Source organism: Callorhinus ursinus, unplaced genomic scaffold (assembly GCF_003265705.2).
Source record: "Callorhinus ursinus isolate GAN/ISIS: 27379988/994484 unplaced genomic scaffold, GSC_fseal_2.0 scaffold13, whole genome shotgun sequence".
In the NCBI taxonomy this organism is placed as follows: domain Eukaryota; kingdom Metazoa; phylum Chordata; class Mammalia; order Carnivora; family Otariidae; genus Callorhinus; species Callorhinus ursinus.
The window spans coordinates 38863444-38883389 of record NW_027397075.1 but is presented as its reverse complement, the minus strand read 5'-3'; the positions used below and the strand labels follow the sequence as shown (position 1 = coordinate 38883389).

The 19946-nt window shown below is 36.5% G+C and overlaps 1 protein-coding gene across 1 annotated transcript in view; it reads left to right on the top strand.

The window, feature by feature from the left end:
- The window catches only part of HMCN1 (hemicentin 1), a 489046-nt gene that overhangs the window by 109573 nt on the left and 359527 nt on the right, over positions 1–19946 (top strand). The window contains exon 2 of the mRNA XM_025877925.2: positions 18902–18972. Coding sequence (XP_025733710.1) covers positions 18902–18972 — 71 coding nt within the window. The remainder of the gene's footprint in view (positions 1–18901; positions 18973–19946) is intronic.

The window sequence follows — 19946 nt, the reverse complement described above, 5'->3', positions numbered from 1 at the left end:
CGTTTTTCCATTTCTTTGTGTCTTCTTCAATTTCTTTCATGAGTATTTTATAGTTTTCTGAGTACAGATCCTTTGCCTCTTTGGTTAGATTTATTCCTAGGTATCTAATGGTTTTGGGTGCAATTGTAAATGGGATAGACTCCTTGATTTGTCTCTCTTCTGTCTTGTTGTTGGTGTATAGGAATGCCACTGATTTCTGGGCATTGATTTTATATCCTGCCACTTTACTGAATTCCTGTATGAGTTCTAGCAGTTTTGGGGTGGAGTCTTTTGGGTTTTCCACATACAGTATCATATCATCTGCAAAGAGTGAGAGTTTGACTTCCTCTTTGCCGATTTGGATGCCTTTGATTTCTTTTTGTTGTCTGATTGCTGTGGCTAGGACTTCTAATACTATGTTGAATAGCAGTGGTGAGAGTGGACATCCCTGCCGCGTTCCTGACCTTAGGGGAAAGGCTCTCAGCCTTTCCCCATTGAGAATGATACTCGCTGTAGGTTTTTCATAGATGGCTTTTATGATATTGAGGTATGTACCCTCTATCCCTATACTCTGAAGAGTTTTGATCAAGAAAGGATGTTGTACTTTGTCAAATGCTTTTTCTGCATCTATTGAGAGGATCATATGATTCTTGTTCTTTCTTTTGTTAATGTATTGTATCACGTTGATTGATTTGCGGATGTTGAACCAGCCTTGCAGCCCAGGAATAAATCCCACTTGGTCGTGGTGAATAATCCTTTTAATGTACTGTTGGATCCTATTGGCTAGTATTTTGGTGAGAATTTTTGCATCCATGTTCATCAAGGATATTGGTCTGTAATTCTCTTTTTTGATGGGGTCTTTGTCTGGTTTTGGGATCAAGGTAATGCTGGCCTCATAAAATGAGTTTGGAAGTTTCCCTTCCATTTCTATTTTTTGGAACAGTTTCAGGAGAATAGGTATTAATTCTTCTTGAAATGTCTGATAGAATTCCCCCGGGAAGCCGTCTGGCCCTGGGCTTTTGTTTCTTGGGAGATTTTTGATGACTGTTTCAATTTCCTTAGTGGTTATAGGTCTGTTCAGGTTTTCTATTTCTTCCTGGTTCAGTTTTGGTAGTTGATACATCTCTAGGAATGCACCCATTTCTTCCAGGTTCTCTAATTTGCTGGCATAGAGTTGCTCATAATATGTTCTTATAATTGTTTGTATTTCTTTGGTGTTGGTTGTGATCTCTCCTCTTTCATTCATGATTTTGTTGATTTGGGTCATTTCTCTTTTCTTTTTGATCAGTCTGGCCAGGGGTTTATCAATCTTGTTAATTCTTTCAAAGAACCAGCTCCTAGTTTCGTTGATTTGTTCTACTGTTCTTTTGGTTTCTAGTTCATTGATTTCTGCTCTGATCTTTATGATTTCTCTTCTCCTGCTGGGTTTAGGCTTTATTTGCTGTTCTTTCTCCAGCTCCTTTAGGTGTAGGGTTAGGTTGTGTATTTGAGACCTTTCTTGTTTCTTGAGAAAGGCTTGTATTGCTATATACTTTCCTCTCAGGACCGCCTTTGCTGTATCCCAAAGATTTTGAACAGTTGTGTTTTCATTTTCATTGGTTTCCATGAATTTTTTTAATTCTTCTTTAATTTCTTGGTTGACCCATTCATTCTTTAGTAGGATGCTCTTTAGCCTCCATGTATTTGAGTTCTTTCCGACTTTCCTCTTGTGGTTGAGTTCTAGTTTCAAAGCATTGTGGTCTGAAAATATGCAGGGAATGATCCCAATCTTTTGGTACCGATTGAGACCTGATTTGTGACCTAGGATGTGATCAATTCTGGAGAATGTTCCATGGGCACTAGAGAAGAATGTGTATTCCGTTTTTTTGGGATGGAATGTTCTGAATATGTCTGTGAAGTCCATTTGGTCCAGTGTGTCATTTAAAGTCTTTATTTCCTTGTTGATCTTTTGCTTAGATGATCTGTCCATTTCAGTCAGGGGGGTGTTAAAGTCCCCCACTATTATTGTATTGTTGTCAATGTGTTTCTTTGCTTTTGTTATTAATTGCCTTATATAATTGGCTGCTCCCATGTTCGGGGCATAGATATTTACAATTGTTAGATCTTCTTGTTGGATAGACCCTTTAAGTAGGATATAGTGTCCTTCCTCATCTCTTATTACAGTCTTTGTTTTAAAATCTAGTTTGTCTGATATAAGGATTGCCACCCCAGCTTTCTTTTGGTGTCCATTAGCATGGTAAATGGTTTTCCACCCCCTCACTTTCAATCTGGGGGTGTCTTTGTGTCTAAAATGAGTCTCTTGCAGACAGCATATTGATGGGTCTTGTTTTTTAATCCAATCTGATAGCCTGTGTCTTTTGATTGGGGCATTGACATTTTATAAATTTTTTAAAAATTTTATTTTATTATGTTATGTTAGTCCTCATACATTACATCATTAATTTTTGATGTAGTGTTCTATGATTCATTTTTTGCATATAACACCCAGTGCGCCATTCAATACATGCTCTCTTTAATACCCATCACCAGCCTAACCCATCCCCTCACCCCTCTCCCCTCTAAAACCTTCAGTTTGTTTCTCAGAGTCCATAGTCTCATGGTTTGTCTACCCCTCTGATTTCCCCGCTTCATTTTTCCCTTCCTACTTTTTTTTTTTTTAACATATAATGTATTATTTGTTTCAGAGATACAGGTCTGTGATTCATCAGTCTTACACAATTCACAGCACTCACCATAGCACATACCCTCCCCGGTGTCCATCACCCAGCCACCCCCTCCCTCTCACCCCCCACCACTCCAGCAACCCTCAGTTTGTTTCCTGAGATTAAGAATTCCTCATATCAGTCAGATCATATGATACTTATCTTTCTCCGATTGACTTATTTCGCTTAGCATAATACCCTCTAGTTCCATTCAATTTGTTGCAAATGGCAAGATTTCGTGGGTTTTTTTTGATGGCTGCATAATATTCCGTGTGTGTGTGTGTGTGTGTGTGTGTGTGTGTGTGTGTGTGTATACATACCACATCTTCTTTATCCATTCATCGGTTGATGGACATCCTGGCTCTTTCCATACGTTGGCTGTTGTGGACATTGCTGCCATAAACATTGGGGTGCATGTACCCCTTTGGATCACTATATTTTTATCTTTGGGGTAAATACCCAGGAGTGCAATTGCTGGGTGATAGGGTAGCTCTATTTTCAATTTTTTGAGGAACCTCCATGCTGTTTTCCAGAGTGGCTGCCCCAGCTTGCATTCCCACCAACAGTGTAGGAGGGTTTCCCTTTCTCGCATCCCCGCCAACATCTGTCGTTTCCTGACTTGTTAATTTTAGCCATTCTCACTGGTGTGGGGTGGTATCTCATTGAGGTTTTGATTTGGATTTCCCTGATGCCGAGTGATATTGAGCACTTTTTCATGTGTCTTTTGGCCATTTGGATGTCTTCTTTGGAGAAATGTCTGTTCATGTCTTCTGTCCATTTCTTGATTGGATCATTTGTTCTTTGGGTGTTGAGTTTCATAAGTTCTTTATAGATTTTAGATACTGGCTTTTTATCTGATATGTCATTTGCAAATATCTTCTCCCATTCTGTCGGTTGTCTTTTGGTTTTGTGGACTGTTTCTTTTGCTGTGCAAAAGCTTTTTATCTTGATGAAGTCCCAATAGTTCATTTTTGCCCTTGCTTCCTTTGCCTTTGGTGATGTGTCTAGGAAGAAGTTCCTGTGGCTGAGGTCGAAGAGGTTGCTGCCTGTGTTCTCCTTTAGGACTTTGATGGACTCCTGTCTCACATTTAGATCTTTCAACCATTTTGAGTCTATTTTTGTGTGTGGTGTAAGGAAATGGTCCAGTTTCATTCTTCGGCATGTGGCTGTCCAATTTTCCCAACACCATTTGTTGAAGAGACTGTCTTTTTTCCGTTGGACATTCTTTCCTTCTTTGTCAAAGATTAGTTGACCATAGGGTTGAGGGTCCATTTCTGGGCTCTCTATTCTGTTCCATTGATCTATGTGTCTGTTTTTGTGCCAGTACCATACTGTCTTGATGATGACAGCTTTGTAATAGAGCTGGAAGTCTGGAGTTGTGATGCTGCCAGCTTTGCTTTTCTTTTTCAACATTCCTCTGTCTATTCGGGGTCTTTTCTGGTTCCATACAAATTTTAGGATTATTTGTTCCATTTCTTTGAAAAAAGTGGATGGTATTTTGATAGGGATTGCATTAAATGTGTAGATTGCTCTAGGTAGCACTGACATCTTCACAATATTTGTTCTTCCAATCCATGAGCACGGAACATTTTTCCATTTCTTTGTGTCTTCCTCAATTTCTTTCATGAGTATTCTGTAGTTTTCTGAGTACAGATTCTTTGCCTCTTTGGTTAGATTTATTCCTAGGTATTTTATGGTTTTGGGTGTTATTGTAAATGGGACCGACTCCTTAATTTCTCTTTCTTTTGTCTTGTTGTTGGTGTATAGAAATGCCACTGATTTGCATTGATTTTATATCCTGCCACTTTACTCATTTTATAAATTTATGTGACAATCACAAAAACACAGGATAGTTTGGAACCTAGATAGACTGATCTAGAGTTGATAATGGAAAAATATACAAGCACAAATAGCCAGAAAATTCAGCAAAAGGAGAGCAATGAATGGAATTAGCCCCACCAGAGATTAAAACTTATTAGACCTCAAGTATTAAGACAGTTTGGTTCTGGGCATGGGAAGGAGAAATCAATGGAAAAAATATAGAGTACCTATGTGAATTGCAGTGCATATATCAATGGGGAAAAATAGATTTTTCAATAAATAATGATGAGCCAACAGGGTAGCCATCTGGAAAAAAATGGATCCATACCTCATAGCTTATACCCGAAGAAACTTCAAATGGTTTGTGCATGTAAATGTAAAAACATAAACCATAAAAGTAATAGAAGACATCATGGGAGAATTCTATATAACTTCAACATGAAAAAGCTTTCCCAACTATGATAAAAACCAGGAACCATAAGAAAAGGAGTAATAAATTTTACTTACTATATAAAAGAAAACTTTCTACATGGTCAAAATTGCTTATAAGAAACATCAAACTAGAAAAAACATAATTTAATTAACGTATAAAGAGTTCTACAGATTGACACAAAAATGCCAACAGCTCAATATAAAAATGGATGAAGTATATGGACATTTGTTTTATACAACAAAAATGAGAGTTCTTCCCTAGGTAATGTAATATTAAGCAGCTGCTCTCCCCATTTTTTGTCTCAGTACCTTGCTTATTTCCATCTTTGTACTTATTCCAACCTATTGCTATTTTTTTTGTTGGCTTGTTTGTTTTATTCTCCCTTTTCTCTCTAAGATTGTGAATTCCTTGGGGAAAGGAATCATGTCTGTCTCCTCCACAGTTGGTTCCCTTGTGCCAGGCACAGTGCTGCCAGATATTAGGTGCTTAATAATCCGTTCTGTTCGATTTCAGTCTGTTCTGTTTGTTCTTCACAAAAACGCCTTCTACACATTCTTCCTTATGACCTGTGCCAAACATATTCAGCTGTTTTTTTTTTTTTATAGTAGACTCAGTAGATGGGTTGAAATTTATAGAATTCAAAAGAAGTTACATAAATTCACCAAGTACAGCTACATATTAGACTTTCAATGGTTAGTTTCAAGCACAGGGCATGGTTACCTAGTAGGGACTTAAAAATTATTTGTTGAGTTAAAAAATGTTAGAAGAAGAGTATTTGCCAGAAGAGATCTTAAATTTTTGTCAGGTTATTCTTTGGCAGACTGTATGTTTCATTAATAATTTCTTTAGAGTATAATTCAACTTCAGTTGCTTTGAATGTTCTTCAATTAATTCATCCCTTTGACATTATTGATTTCATTATGATGAGATTCATATACATCATTAGAGATAATGTATGTATGACTTCAGAGTTTTATTAATATTCACTATATCCCTAGTGTTTTTTTTTAGGACTAAGTGCCACAATTGTTTTATTTTAAGAGATTTTGTAATATTTAGTATTTTCTTTTTCTTACATATTTTTCAGATAGTCCATACTAATATTTTCCAATTTCTCTAGACATCACACTTCCTTTTCATTTGCTTTTATTACTTAATTACTTAAATAATAATTACTTAAATATTCACCCTTTCTAAAATTGGTCATTTCTACGATATCTGTGTGTTTCTGTTTGGAAATTTATTATAAACACATGTATACATACAAATGTTTATATTTTTTCTGTCTTGCACATTAAACTACAGATTCTTGAAGATAGACTAATTCCTCTATATTTGCTATAGTGACTATTTTAAGGTAATGATTTGTATATACTGTTCAAAATCGTTGTCTGTGTATTTCTGTATTATCACCATTATCAAACAGTGAGGGTCACCATTCAAGGGATGGAGATTCAAAATGTCACAGTCACTGTCATCAGAGCCATTATAATCTAGCTTGGGAGACAATATGCATTATTGTCTGTAGATATATACATTAATTAAATTAATGTAGCTATCTACTGCTGCACAGAAATTTATTCCAAAACTTAGTGTTGTAACAGAACCAACATTTTTTATATCATACTTTGTTGAGTTGGAATCCCAGCGCGCCTTAGCTAGGTCCTCTGACTTAGGGTCTCTTGCAAGTCTGCCGTTAAGGTACTGGTTTGTTTGTAGTCATTGCATGGCTTGACTGGAGAAGGGTCCACTTAGTTACTGACATGGTTTTTGGATTCAGTTTCTCATGAGCTTTTGGACAGAGAAGGCCTTCAGGTCCTTCATGGCTGTTGGCCAGAGGCTGCCCTCAGTTCCTTGCCATGTGAGCCTCTCTCTGGGAAAATAGGGTAGTGCACATGGGTAATTTCCATCAAAGAGCAAGAGAGGGCATGCAAGACAGAAGCCATAGTCTCGTTGTAACCTAATTTCAGTAGTGATAGCCCATCACTCTTGCACTATTCTCTTCATTAGAAGAAAGTCATTAGGTTCAGCCCATACTCAGAGAGGGGATTGATTACACAAGGGTGTGAATATCAACTGGTGGGCATCATTGTAGGCCATTTTAGAAAATGCCTACCACATCTTGTAAGTAAGCAGCTAAGACATGTCATGAAAAGAATTCAGAGGAGGGTGCCTGGGTGGCTCAGTCGTTAAGTGTCTGCCTTCAGCTCAGGTCATGATCCCAAGGTCCTGGGATCGAGTCCCACATCGGGCTCCCTGCTCAGCGGGAAGCCTACTTCTCCCTCTCCCACTCCCCCTGCTTGTGTTCCTGCTCTCGCTGTGTCTCTCTGTCAAATAAATAAATAAAATCTTTAAAAAAAAAGAATTCAGAGGAATGATCTCTAAGGGTTCAGACATTGAAGAAGGTGTTTTTAAAAAAGTTGAGACCTGAGTTAAATCTTGAAGAAAAGTTTGACAAGGGGGGAAACAAACTTTTATATAGAAAAAATATAAAGTAAGGTATAGAGGTGGAAATTTTTCTAGATTACTTTGGGAACAGAGAATAGGTAGTATAACTTGACAGTAGTATTTTTATGTAAAACATTAGTGATCCTAAATCAGAAAACTATTTTCTCTTTTTGGTAAATGCTGCTTTTATCTAAACTTTGTTTGGGGTATTAATGGTTTTAAGTATCAGAGAAGTAGAAATTAAAGATTAAGCATATTTCTGAAATACTTTTTATCATGAAATTTTAAATTCTGAAATGTATTTAATGACAGATATGGGAAATGATGTGCTACTGTCTCCAAAGGCAAGAAAGTAGAGGTTTAGTCACCTAAAAACTCATTTAAACACAATGAAAGTTTGACTTTTTCATCTTATGAAAAGGAAAAACAAAGTTTTGTAGGAGGCATGGCTTCTAATAAGAATGTACTTTACTGGGCACCTGGGTGGCTCAGTCAGTTAAGTGTCTGCCTTCGGCTCAGGTCATGATCCCAGGGTCCTGGGCTCGAGTCCCACATCGGGCTCCCTGCTCTGTGGGGAGCCTGCTTCTCCCTCTCCCTCTGCCTGCTTCTCTGCCTACTTGTGTTCTCTATCTCTCTGTCAAATAAATAAATAAAATAAAAAAAAAGAATGTACTTTACTAAAAAAAAAATCTTAAAAAGAATGTACTTTACTTACTAATCTTTTTTTGAGATGGAAATGCAAATTCATTAAATCAGCTTAAAGTGATAGGCACAAGAAAAGTATCATTTTTTTTTTCTAAACTCCCAGACTGAAGTTGCTCTTTGCATTATAGTAGATGTTTACTTAACCAGGCATGGTCCTAGCGTAATGTCTTTGATGTTGTCACAAAAGTTACTGGTAGTAGTGACAGTAGCAACAGCAGAGTTAGCCTGTTTAATCTATTCCAGGCATCGCACCATGCATGCTGTCCTCATTAAACTCTCACAACAGCTCTGGTGTAAGTATGATTATTATTCTCATTTTATAGATGAGGAAACTGAAAGCCACTGAGATTAAGGAGCTTGACAAAAACCAGACCAAACCCGACCAAAAACAAATATATGGCAGAGCCTTGATTCTAACCCAACTAGTTTTGATTCTAGTGCTAGAACTCTTAACCAAAGCAGTAGACTGCCTCTTAAGACCAACATTTAGTAAATATGGGCCATGTAAATGAACAATTTCAAATCAAATGACACTTTCATCTGGTCTATGTAGACTTTCTGGTGGGATCTGGATCAGCACCAATCCAAGCACTATTAATCAGTGTGGTTGGGAACTTTAGTTGGACAAATCTCCCTTTCAGTGTCTCTGCTAATTGTTATTAATGGATGCCTGTAAAACACATGTTAATTATTGCATTTTGGTTTGAGTACAGACTGTACAACAAAGAAACAACCCCTGCCTTTTGGAGTTCAGGTTTTAAAGAGAAGGCTTGATATAATCAGTTAACAAGAATGCTCTTCAAAGTGAAGTAGAGAAGCATGGGAACTTGGAGCCCAGGTATTGAAACCCTGTGGTGATAAGAAAGGACTGATCACCATGATACCTGAAAAATGCAACAGAATGTCTCTTGCTCCTTGTCTGTAGTTTTTGGAAAGTACTGGATATGTGACACAGCCTTTTGGTATCTGTAGGGACACGTATGCCTGGCCTTGCAATTGCAGCAGTGTGTTGGTGACCTGGGAAGAGAGGGAGTGGAACGGCTGCTATGTAGATGCCTTCCCAATACCAAGCATGGGCACCGGGTGCAGGTTTGTTTTGGGTTGAAAATAACGTTTGGAGAAGATTCACACTGGAACAAAGTAATTAACTTCATCGACCTTAATGAGACTGTGGTAGCTTTCAAATAGGGGAAACTTTTAGCCACCAACTAAGGTAAACACTTTGAACTTCATATTAGGAGAGGTATTTACATTTCAAATGGGTACTCACATTGATGATTCAGTTTCACATTCAAAATTTACAGTTATACTGAATATTTTGTATTTTTTATATTTCTCCTCCTCTGAAGCAAAAAAAGCAAGACAGATACACATCACTGCAAGAGTATGTAGAGAAAATAAAAATCAATAATAATAATAATAATAATAGAACCAAAATATGACTGTGGTTGAATTTCAGTGTTACAAGTTTGTAGAGTGTCTTATTTCATTCAATCAAAAGGAATTCTTTGTATATTCAATAAAGACTAACAGTAGGAAGATGACATTGCCAAAAGTTGTGCATTTAAAAGAAAGATGGAAGTTTGAAGTGAGAGAATTGAAAACGAATACTGGATCCAGACAATGACTGTTTTGATTATTCTAAATATTTTAACTTCTTCAAATATTTCACTTCACAACAGTAACAGATCATGTCCCAAATCAGTGCTTTCCTTGTTACCTTGCCTAATGCTGAGAAATATTTTTGTGCCTTTTTCCAGAGACCATTATAAACCAATTAAGATCCACAAATTCATGAATACGACCAAAATTCATGAGTAAAACTTCAAGCTTGTATGTGATGGAGTGAAATTTTTCTCTCTTTAAATAATGGGTACACTAATTTGAAAATTTTTTGATGAAAGAAAATAGTTCTCATTATTCCACTTACACCAAATGTCAATTTTTACTCTGGTGTGACCTTTCAGAATTTGTCCTTATGCATAGCTGTTTCTATAGTTGCAATCCAAGTATATATATTTTATGTTTTGCCTCTCTTTATTTAGTGTTACATGATAAGCTGTTACTTGTGTTTCTACATAGAACAATAGTTAATGGCTACCCGATATTATTTAGAGATTTATATGTTTCTAAACATTTTTCTATTTTGACATTATTTGTCGATATCTTACTTAGGTCTGTGTCTTTTTATTCTCAGTGAATTACAACAAAAAGGGAAATGACTTTATCAGAAGATACTTTTAAGACTTATACCTAAAATGCATATAACTATAGTACATTTCACAAAAGTGGTAACCACTTATAATCTTACCAAAGGTATACATATTCCAGGTTATGTTACAGTTTGAGTGATAATCTTAAAAAAAAATCCTTCTCTTTCTTACAAGGTACTTTAAATTGGTTCAAGTTTCTCTCTTTCACTATAACTAAATATGAACATTTGCTTCTGGTCTAATTTCTTTGTTTTTCTTCTCTTAATGAATTTCCTTTTTATGTAGTGATTGATGCTTTTTTTGGTGCAAATTTGAATGATCTCTTTAGATAGTATAGGTTTTAATCTATTTTAATTGATGACATAAATGTTGCCAAATCTGGCTTTATTTATTTTTTTCAATTTTAATATTCATTTGATTTTTTTGTTTGTTTTTATTGAAGTATAATTGACACACAGCATATGTTAGTTTTGGATGTACATAGTGATTTGACCACTCTATATGTTATTCTGTGCTCACCGCAAATGTAATTAATTTTCCTTTGATTTCTATATATTCATATCTGTCAGTATTTCCCCTTGTGATTTTTTTCTGTTCCTTTGAAAAGGAGAATGTTATTCTTCTGTATATCAGATTTGTATTCTAATTTGGATTCAGTTAAAATAATTATAGTGGTTATATTGAACCATTTAAGCCTATTGGAGTTTACTATATTCTATAAAATATGAATTAAAGTTAAATATTTTTTAAAATAATCCTATTTTATGTATCTTGTCTTCAGATACTAGCTTGTATGTAGATCATTAATTCTTTTCCAGTTACTATATATTCATTTATATACCAGCAGTTCTGTCTTCTTAGTTATTGATGCTTGTGATGTCCTTTATTTTATCAGTTTTCATTAATATAATTGCCCATGTGCTGTTCAAAATAAATTTAAGAATATTGTTGCTAGGTATTCTAAAACACACATAAACAAAAAAACCTTTTTTGAGATTTTTTTAAATGTATTAAATCCATAAATTGTCAGAATGCATATATTTAAACATGTAGCTTTCTTTTATATAACAATGGTCTTTTTTCATAAAAAAATCTTTTATATTCCTCAATAAGGAGTACTACTTAATTCGATGTCTTTTTCTTTTTAAAGATTTTATTTGTTTATTTGACAGAGGAAGACACAGCGAGAGAGGGAACACAAGCAGGGGGGGTGGGAGAGGGAGAAGCAGGCTCTCCGCTGAGCGGGGAGCCCGATGTGGGACTCGATCCCAGGACCCTAGGCCCATGACCTGAGCCTAAGGCAGACACTTAACGACTGAGCCACCCAGGCGCCCCACAGTGTCTTGATAAACCTGGAACACTTATACTCTTGCTGGGATTGTAAATGAATAGTTAGTTCCTCATTTAACCTTCCTAAGTCTGGCTTGTGTGTGTCTCTTCTAGCCAGTTGGAGGCATCATTATACGAATTGTATAATTTGGTTGCGTCCATGCACAAGTTAAATGCTCTGGTATTTACATTTAAAACTGGCATTGTACAAAATAAGTATGGATGGTAAAATCCATGCTAATAGTTTAAACTAGAGTTCAGAGAATTGCAGGGAGGAGATGAAGATCCTTCAGGCATGCCGCCAGGAGGGAGCACCCCCAGGCACCAGGATACCTGTGAGCCAAGTGCAGACTCATGCTGGCCCTTAAGATCCTGCCTCAGGTGCCAAGCTGAGCTCAGCATCTGGCCAGATGGGCTGTGGGATTGCTCTTCCTGCCAGGTGTGGGAGGGACAAACATTGTGCTTCAGCCTGGGGCGGGGTCTGGTCACCTGAACCAGACAGCTTTTCCTATGGCCCCAATCTTTGGCAGACAGGCGACCCCCAGGGATCTTTAAACCTTGGCACTGAGACATGCTTGGTACCTGGGTTGGGAGTGTATAGAAGGTTTGCCCCTGCTGAGACATGGCTTTTGGTGGCCAGGGCTCCCAACCCTCCCCATCCTCACATCCATGTCCCTGCTGGGGTGGATAGTGGACAGTGACAGCTGTAGAAGCAGGACCAGGGTAGGGCCTGCAGGGTTGGGAGGGGGCTGTGAACCTGTCCTCAGAAGTAGTGGCAAGCAGGACCACACATGAGCCAAGCCTCCAAGCGCAGACTGAATGTTCCATTGTCCCATTGAGCTTCACTTATGAAACACAAATTCAGAGATAAAATTATTTCAAGACAGTTGACTGCAAAGCATTCTCAACGGAGCAGGGGCCTCTGAGAGCAGGGCCATGTACAACTGCTCTGGTCTTAAGTCCATGCAGTCAGCCCTTTAATTTGAAAGACACACCCAGACATTTCGGATTCTGCTATGTCTCTCTCTCTCTCTCTTTTTTTTTTTAAATTTTTTAAAGATTTCATTTATTTATTTGTCAGAGAGAGAGCGCGAGCACACAAGCAGGGAGAGTGGCAGGCAGAGACAGAGGGAGAAGCAGGCTCCCCGCTGAGCAGGGGGCCCAATTTGGGGCTCAATGTGGGACTCGATCCCAGGACCCCAGGATCATGACCTGAGCTGAAGGCAGACGCTTAACCAACTGAGCCACCCAGGTGCCCCTCTGCTATGTCTCTTTAAATGTATTTGCTTGCTTGTGCTTTTTCCTGCAAATTTGAACTATTTGTTAAATGAATGAATGCAACTATTTAGGGGAAACCATATAAGTAATATCACATATATACAGACACATAAATGCATCTATCATATTTTTATCAATATCTCTGATTTCCATATTTTTGCCAATAAAGTGTTGCTTCATAAACATGATTTTGGATCTCTGAATTATATTTTCCCTGAAAACATGATCAAAGGACTGCATACATTTGTTTAGTTGTGGAAACAATCAGGGCTGAAATTAAGTCTCTTCTCTTAATGTGTGGAAATTTTCACAATATTAGTGATTCATTTCTAAGGACTAGTAAATGTATTGTTTCCTTCAACAACATTTTACTCCTTTTATAATTTTTCTTTATCCTTCACTGATGTCTAGATTTATTTGAAAGACCATTAATGCTAAAGAATTGTCTAAGAGAACAATTAAAACTTTGAAATGAATTCTAATTTTATCTTAAAATTAAAAACACATTTCCTTATAAGAATATCATTTTTAAAATTTTAAAATGTTATTGTACATAGTATTCATTTTCTTCTTGTTTGCTTTCAGAGTACCATGATCACACTGGAAAGCTTGTTAAATAAATTTTATTATTATATTAATTAAATTTTATTAAATAGCATGACAAAATATTATATGTTTTCTTATTTCAGTATACCTTATCAATGCATGGATGTATTTTGGGGTTAAAATGCCATTTTTTTAAATTTAGGATTTCAGGTAAAACTGAGTTTGAACTTTGTTGGCCATTAAAATTCCCACGGCTGTTTTTGTAAGAGTGCTTGCTGCAGCTCAGGCTAACATCCAGTGTAAGCAATGATATCCTTCCTACTTAATATACCTCAAAGTCCTGTGTCAATTATTACAGCATTCTTCTTTGCTTCCTGTTCTAAAGAGCTGTGTAACATTGCTGAATTCATGTTCATGATTTTTTCTGTATCCTGTTCAGCAGCAGGCCAAGTGAAATGACCCTTGCATTTTACAAATATTATCTGCCATTTCGTTAAGTGCATATATTTAAGGTTATCGTACAACTCATTGTTAAAGGAATAATCTCTTTGGATAGTGGAGCAGAATGCTATTTAATCAACATGAGATAACATGCTAGGCATGAATTCACCATTGGCCTGGATTTTATAAAACACACCAAATACATCACTTCATGTCAAAACAATCATTAAGGGCCTTTAAGTGGTCTTGAAAATTACCTATTCTCATGTGAGTAGGAATGTACTCAATTAAATGAGTCCTGAAATATACTTGGCATTAGCTTAGTTCAAAGTCAGGAAACAGTTCTGTTTTCATGGATTAGATGCAGATCATTTAAAAATGGTGCTGGACAGCAACATTATAATTGAATGAGGATAGGGAAATCTGGAAAGAGTGTATTGTGGATTAAAGTGAAAACAGTAAAAGTAAATATAGTTACTAATCTGCTTTTCTGTAGCATCCCAAAGCAGGAAACAAAATTTATTAGTTTTCATTTAGATAACTTCAGTGCTTTGAACATGTCTATTTGCTAGCAACTTTGCACATAGAAGACATCTTAATTGATTTGTGTTTAATTGACCAAGAGTAGAATTTTTAGAGCATGGAACATGTTGAGATTCAGTTCATGGAAGGGATTTTGAGCAGCCCATGTCCCAGTGCCTGGAATTTCTCTGCTCTAATGCCAGGCTCTGTTAATCTGGTGCTCTCTTCAAGTCCTAACTCCTTCCTCATCTCCTCCTTGATGCCTTCACTGTGTGTTTCCCTAGAGTTCAGGGGTCTCTTTTCTCTCTGGACATTGAGAAAGTTTGCTATCCCTTTCTGTATTACTTGGCTCTTTTCAGGCACTATATAGACTTTCTAATTTTTCATAGCTCGCTGTAGTTTTCAACAATTTCCATTGTGACAAGCCCTGTGATTTATATATATGTTTGATTCTTCTATAATGCTCTGCAAATATTGTTTAGTTTATAATGCAGCTAGGGGTTCTCATTTTAACTTTCCACGTATTTACGTGTAACTATAAATATAAAACCAAGAACTATATATTTTTTAAAACCAAAGAAATTGTGAACACCATTATCAAATCATGTACAGACAGTGTTTAAATCCCAGCAAGCAGCACTTTCTATTCCTCGTATTATCAAGAAGCTCTTTGAGGAAAAAAAACTGTAAGGAGCAGAAATCTGTTAGTGGAAAGGAAAAAGGAAGTGAGAAACTGGATATCGATCTTGCCAAGTGAAGCAGTGAAAGAAAATATTACATTGTGAAGTTCTTTCCATTATTTTCTCAAATACAACCCAACAACTGAGATTAAGAGAACAATGGCTGAGATGCTGGAAATAAATCCAACCCATCTGATAAGTCCCTAGGAAACGAGAAATAACAAAATGAAAAGAGGAGACTGCCTTGGAGTTTTGGACACTTTTTTTTTTTAAATCAAAAGTGGTCTTCTGAAGCATGACATATTTCTTATATTTGTAACAATACATGTTGCCCTAATGTTTCTTTTTTCTTAATATTTTATTTATTTATTTATTGAGAGAGGGAGTGCATGTGCAAGCAGGGGGAGGGGCAGAGGAAGAGGGAGAGAGAAAATCTCAAGCAGACTCTGTGCTGAGCATGGAGCCCGATGCAGGGCTGGATCAGGACCCTGAGATCATGTCCTGAGCTGAAACCAAGAGTCCAACGCTCAACTAACTGAGCCACCTAGACGCCCTGTGTCTTTCTTTTTTTTTTAAGTTAAGCTGTATGTGGAAAATGTTACCTATTGATTATATATTAATAACTTAGTTGAAGTAACGAACAAAACATTTGGTTAATAGGGAAAACTGAAAACTTTCTTGGTTGGCTAATCAGTGTCATATTGATCATGTCACGTGGTGTTTAGCTATAGCGTAGAGGCTCCATGATGTAATGAAAAGAGCAAGAAATAGAGGATCCAAAGGCTTGGGCTTAAACTTTAACCTTTATTCTTTTTTTTCTTTATTGTTCCTTGTTCTATTAAAGATAATATCCAGGCATGCAACAATAAAGAATTCTGGATGTTGTGTGCATCAGATTAGGCATTCGAACATAGCCTATCTTGCCTGTGGTCCAGAGGAAAGGAGGAGAAAGTCAGTAGTAATATAGTCATCAACAGACTGGAGATCTTGGAAAAGAAGAAGTATTAGTGAGCTGCACATGTTGCTCTGTGTAGAAAATGTTTTCAAATAGCTTAACTTTTTTTTTCCACCATCAAAGTTTTCAATTTCATCTTCACTGGACCTCAAGTTTTCTTGTCTGTGGGTAAAGAAATTGAACCAAATATCTTTAATGTCCTTCTAGCTCAGTGCTTCTATTTGGAGATTGATGGTTAATTGATTTTTTTTTGTTGGGTTTTCTTTGTAAGCAATAAGATAAAATTAACTGAATAAGGTGGAGATGATCTCTGCATTCTATTGAATGCTGTTCATCTTCATTTTCCCCATGTCTTTATTGTACAAATATTATCAAAACGACATTAAAGCAAATTGGAGAAAAGTCAAAACATTCAAGGAGTAGGACTTAAGTCAGGCTAGGATGAGCAGCATATGGGCAAATGAAAGACAGTGGGGATGGCCATGGGGGTAGTGAGGAAGCACAGTAGCCTCATGCTAAGGGATGTTGACAAAGTTAGAAAACTGGATTAATAGAAGAGAGACTTGGAATGCCTTGGAGAGTTCTCATTTAATTCTGTAAGCAATAGAGGACCATGTTCAGGCCGGAAGAGAGGACAAAGTTGTACCTGCTGGATGTCATCAAAGGCTTGGCAGGGGATGAAACCAACATGAGCAAAAAGGAAGAGAAGAGGAAATTGCTCATAACACAACTGGCACAGGGCTGTATTAAGTGAAGAGAAAGACTGGAATGGAAGCAAGTCCTGAAAGGGAGGAGGGTGATTTTGTCAAATAGTCATATCATTCAATTCAAAAGAATTGGAAAGGATGGTTGCAGCTGGAGGGATATGGCAGTTCAGCAAGCCCTCACCTCTCCTGCGTATTTCTCATAACTGATAAAAAGATTTATCTCAGCTGTCCAATGTAGTTTACAAAAATGCTTATTAATGAGCTTCAGGAGGGATTTCCTATCTTTGTTGAAAACAAATGGGTATTTGAGTCTATGGATATAAATGAAGTCTAATCAGTTCTCTTATTTTAATAGCAGTCCTTGATCTCCACTCTTGAAGAACAGGCATATATCCAGGGCTATTTTTAAAATTCTTATTATAGGGAATATTCTTCTATGTGTGTCCTTTTTAGTCTTATGTAATTGCTTTCCTCTAGTATTCTTTGTATTTCTTTCTGATTCTTGAGCTTTGAATTATAGAGTTATTTCAGTATTATGCCATGTAGGAACATAGAAGTTTGGCTTGACAATGCTGCTGACAATTTATATGTCAGGGTGTAACTGTCTGGCATATTCTTTGCTATTTTGCATTCCTTTGCAAAGTATGCCTTTGTTTAGTCTTGAGGGAGTAGGCTTCTCTGATTTTCCATATACTTGGGACAAGACTTTCACATAACTAATAACTGTTCTGCTTGGTATGGAATGCAGATGTTTGCATTTTCACACGGTTCTTTCAGTTGCCTCTCCATTCCTTTTGCATACTGCAAGGTGTCTAATCTGTGATGAAGAATGCAGGCATAGTTTTCATGTGATTTTTAAGAAAAATTACATGGGTTGTGGCAGACAAATTGTGCTTCCTTTCCAATTTACCTCATTTATTTCTAAAATCCTACAGTCTGTTTTTGTATTATATTTAGCATGTTATAGAAGGCCTGACTAATTAATTATTATCCTTTGAAGTCATAAAGTCTTTTGTCTAGCAGTGCCTTTGAACCTAGAAAATGTCTTATAAAAACTCAGTATTAAATATTTTTATAATTTTGTATTGTAGTTGCATATTATCATTTTGAATGCTGCCTGTATCTTCATTAGATAAAGTAGAAAACTTTTCATCCACCCTGGGAATTTAGGATGATATGTCTGTGCATGTGATACTCTGATGAATTTTAATACTATATTCCTTAAATATATGAATGTTTCTTAAGAAAGTAATTGATTCCTGTAAAGGCCACTTTCTACTTGTCTATTTTAAACGTGGATGGTTTTTTTTTTTAAGAAAATGATCTTTGTGGATTAAAATGTTTACCATAGACATACTGTATCCTATAAAAATAATATTGCCAAATTTACCCACCCTGGTATCTGGGCTCTTTCTCTTCACCTGACTTACTAAGGTCCTGATTTTCCAAGGAATGCAGTGGCCCCACTTGTTCCCATTTGGAGTGGTGGTTTGTGCAGTACATCAGGATAGTCAGGTAATTATGGTGGTCAAAGTCAGCTAAGGAGAATGGTGATAGTGATGGACAGCAACCCCAGCTGGGGGAAGGAAGTGATAGGCAGACTATTTCCTGAACTTTTAATGTCCTCATTTCAGTGCTTCTGCAAGTTCTTAAAAACACTGTGGCATTAATGTTCATTCACTTTTATGTTGTTTAATGTTAAATTTTTTTTTCAACTAATTTGGACTTACAGAAAACTTGCCAACAAATTTACAATGTATAGTTGAGAAAACAGAATTATAGGCTGGGTAAGTGATTAATTTTGAGTCTAGCAACAAAGTAGGTATTCAATAAATATTCACTGACCAGTGAGAGTAAAAAGGGACCGAATCTGGGGTCTCCTGACTCTTTGTCTTATGACATTTTTGACTGCCCCTTTGCATTTCCCAAGGCTAAACATTCACTCTGCATAAGCATGATTTCCAGCAAATTTTAAGTTATTCTTTGGTAGCTATAAACTGAGAAACTGTTGTTTTGCTGGCTATATATTTCTTATTAGTAAATAACCATGTAGTGCCAAATGAAAAGACATTTGCAAACACAGTAAAGTCTTTAATGCTGTTGATTACAATTTATTCACCTGTGTCATTTTTATCTTCATAGAAATTGGCCCAGTGACAATTACCACAGATCCCAAGAAATTTCAGTATGAACTCAGAGAACTTTATGTTCAGGTAAGTGCTTGCTTTCAATTTTTCAATTTGTTTTAGGGGAAAGGAAAATCATGAACTTTTGTCTGATTTCCTTTATTTTTAAATCTGATAGAAATAATTGTTGGGTTTTAAATTCCAATACCACCTCTTTTTCTCACTTTTCACTTTCTCACTGCCACTTCTCTTGAGTGTTGAATAAATTGAACAATAGATATGGGAGTGGGGCAGTTTGGGTTCATCTTCATTTATGCATCATCTATGGTTGCTTTAACAATAGCAGATAAAAGTAGTTTGACAGACTATTTGGCCCTCATAGCCTAAGATATTTCCTATATGACCCTCTACAGAAAAAGTTTACTGAACCCAGCTCTCGCTGAGTCCCTTCATTGAGAATCATAAGGAACAGTTAATTCTTTCCCCAAAACAGAAATGGTATCATTAAAATAATTTTGATATTCTATGCTATAAATCAACTGTATAAAATTTTTGACCATAAGTATAATTTGGTTATTAGAGAAGAAGAATAACATTGGTTTAACTGTTATTCTGAAAAACAGGACTTGGAGATAGGGTTAGTATGTACTTTCTCCTTAGTGCTGCTTTGAGATTATTATTGCTTAATCCACTCATTAAAACAAAAAAAACTTGCTCTTTGAGGCTGCTTCACTATGCTATCCTCCATAGATGGTCTCTGCTGTAGTCATTTCCAGAACTTTTGACCACTCCTCATCATTCAACTAAGCTATTGGTACCTGGATCTTTGGCTACCTTTCCCTTTCAGGGCTGCCACTATCCCAGGGACCTCAGTATTTATGGGAATGACCTGTCAGAACCTTCTCCCCTCAGTTCCTTGACCTGCTAGTCATCTTCAATAACCTGTTCTTTACTTTATCTCAGTCTTCCATTCCCACACACATCCTCTGGACCTTATCATCACCAATCCATTCTACTACTCAAATCACTAATTCAAGCATTTGAACCTTGAACAGCAACCG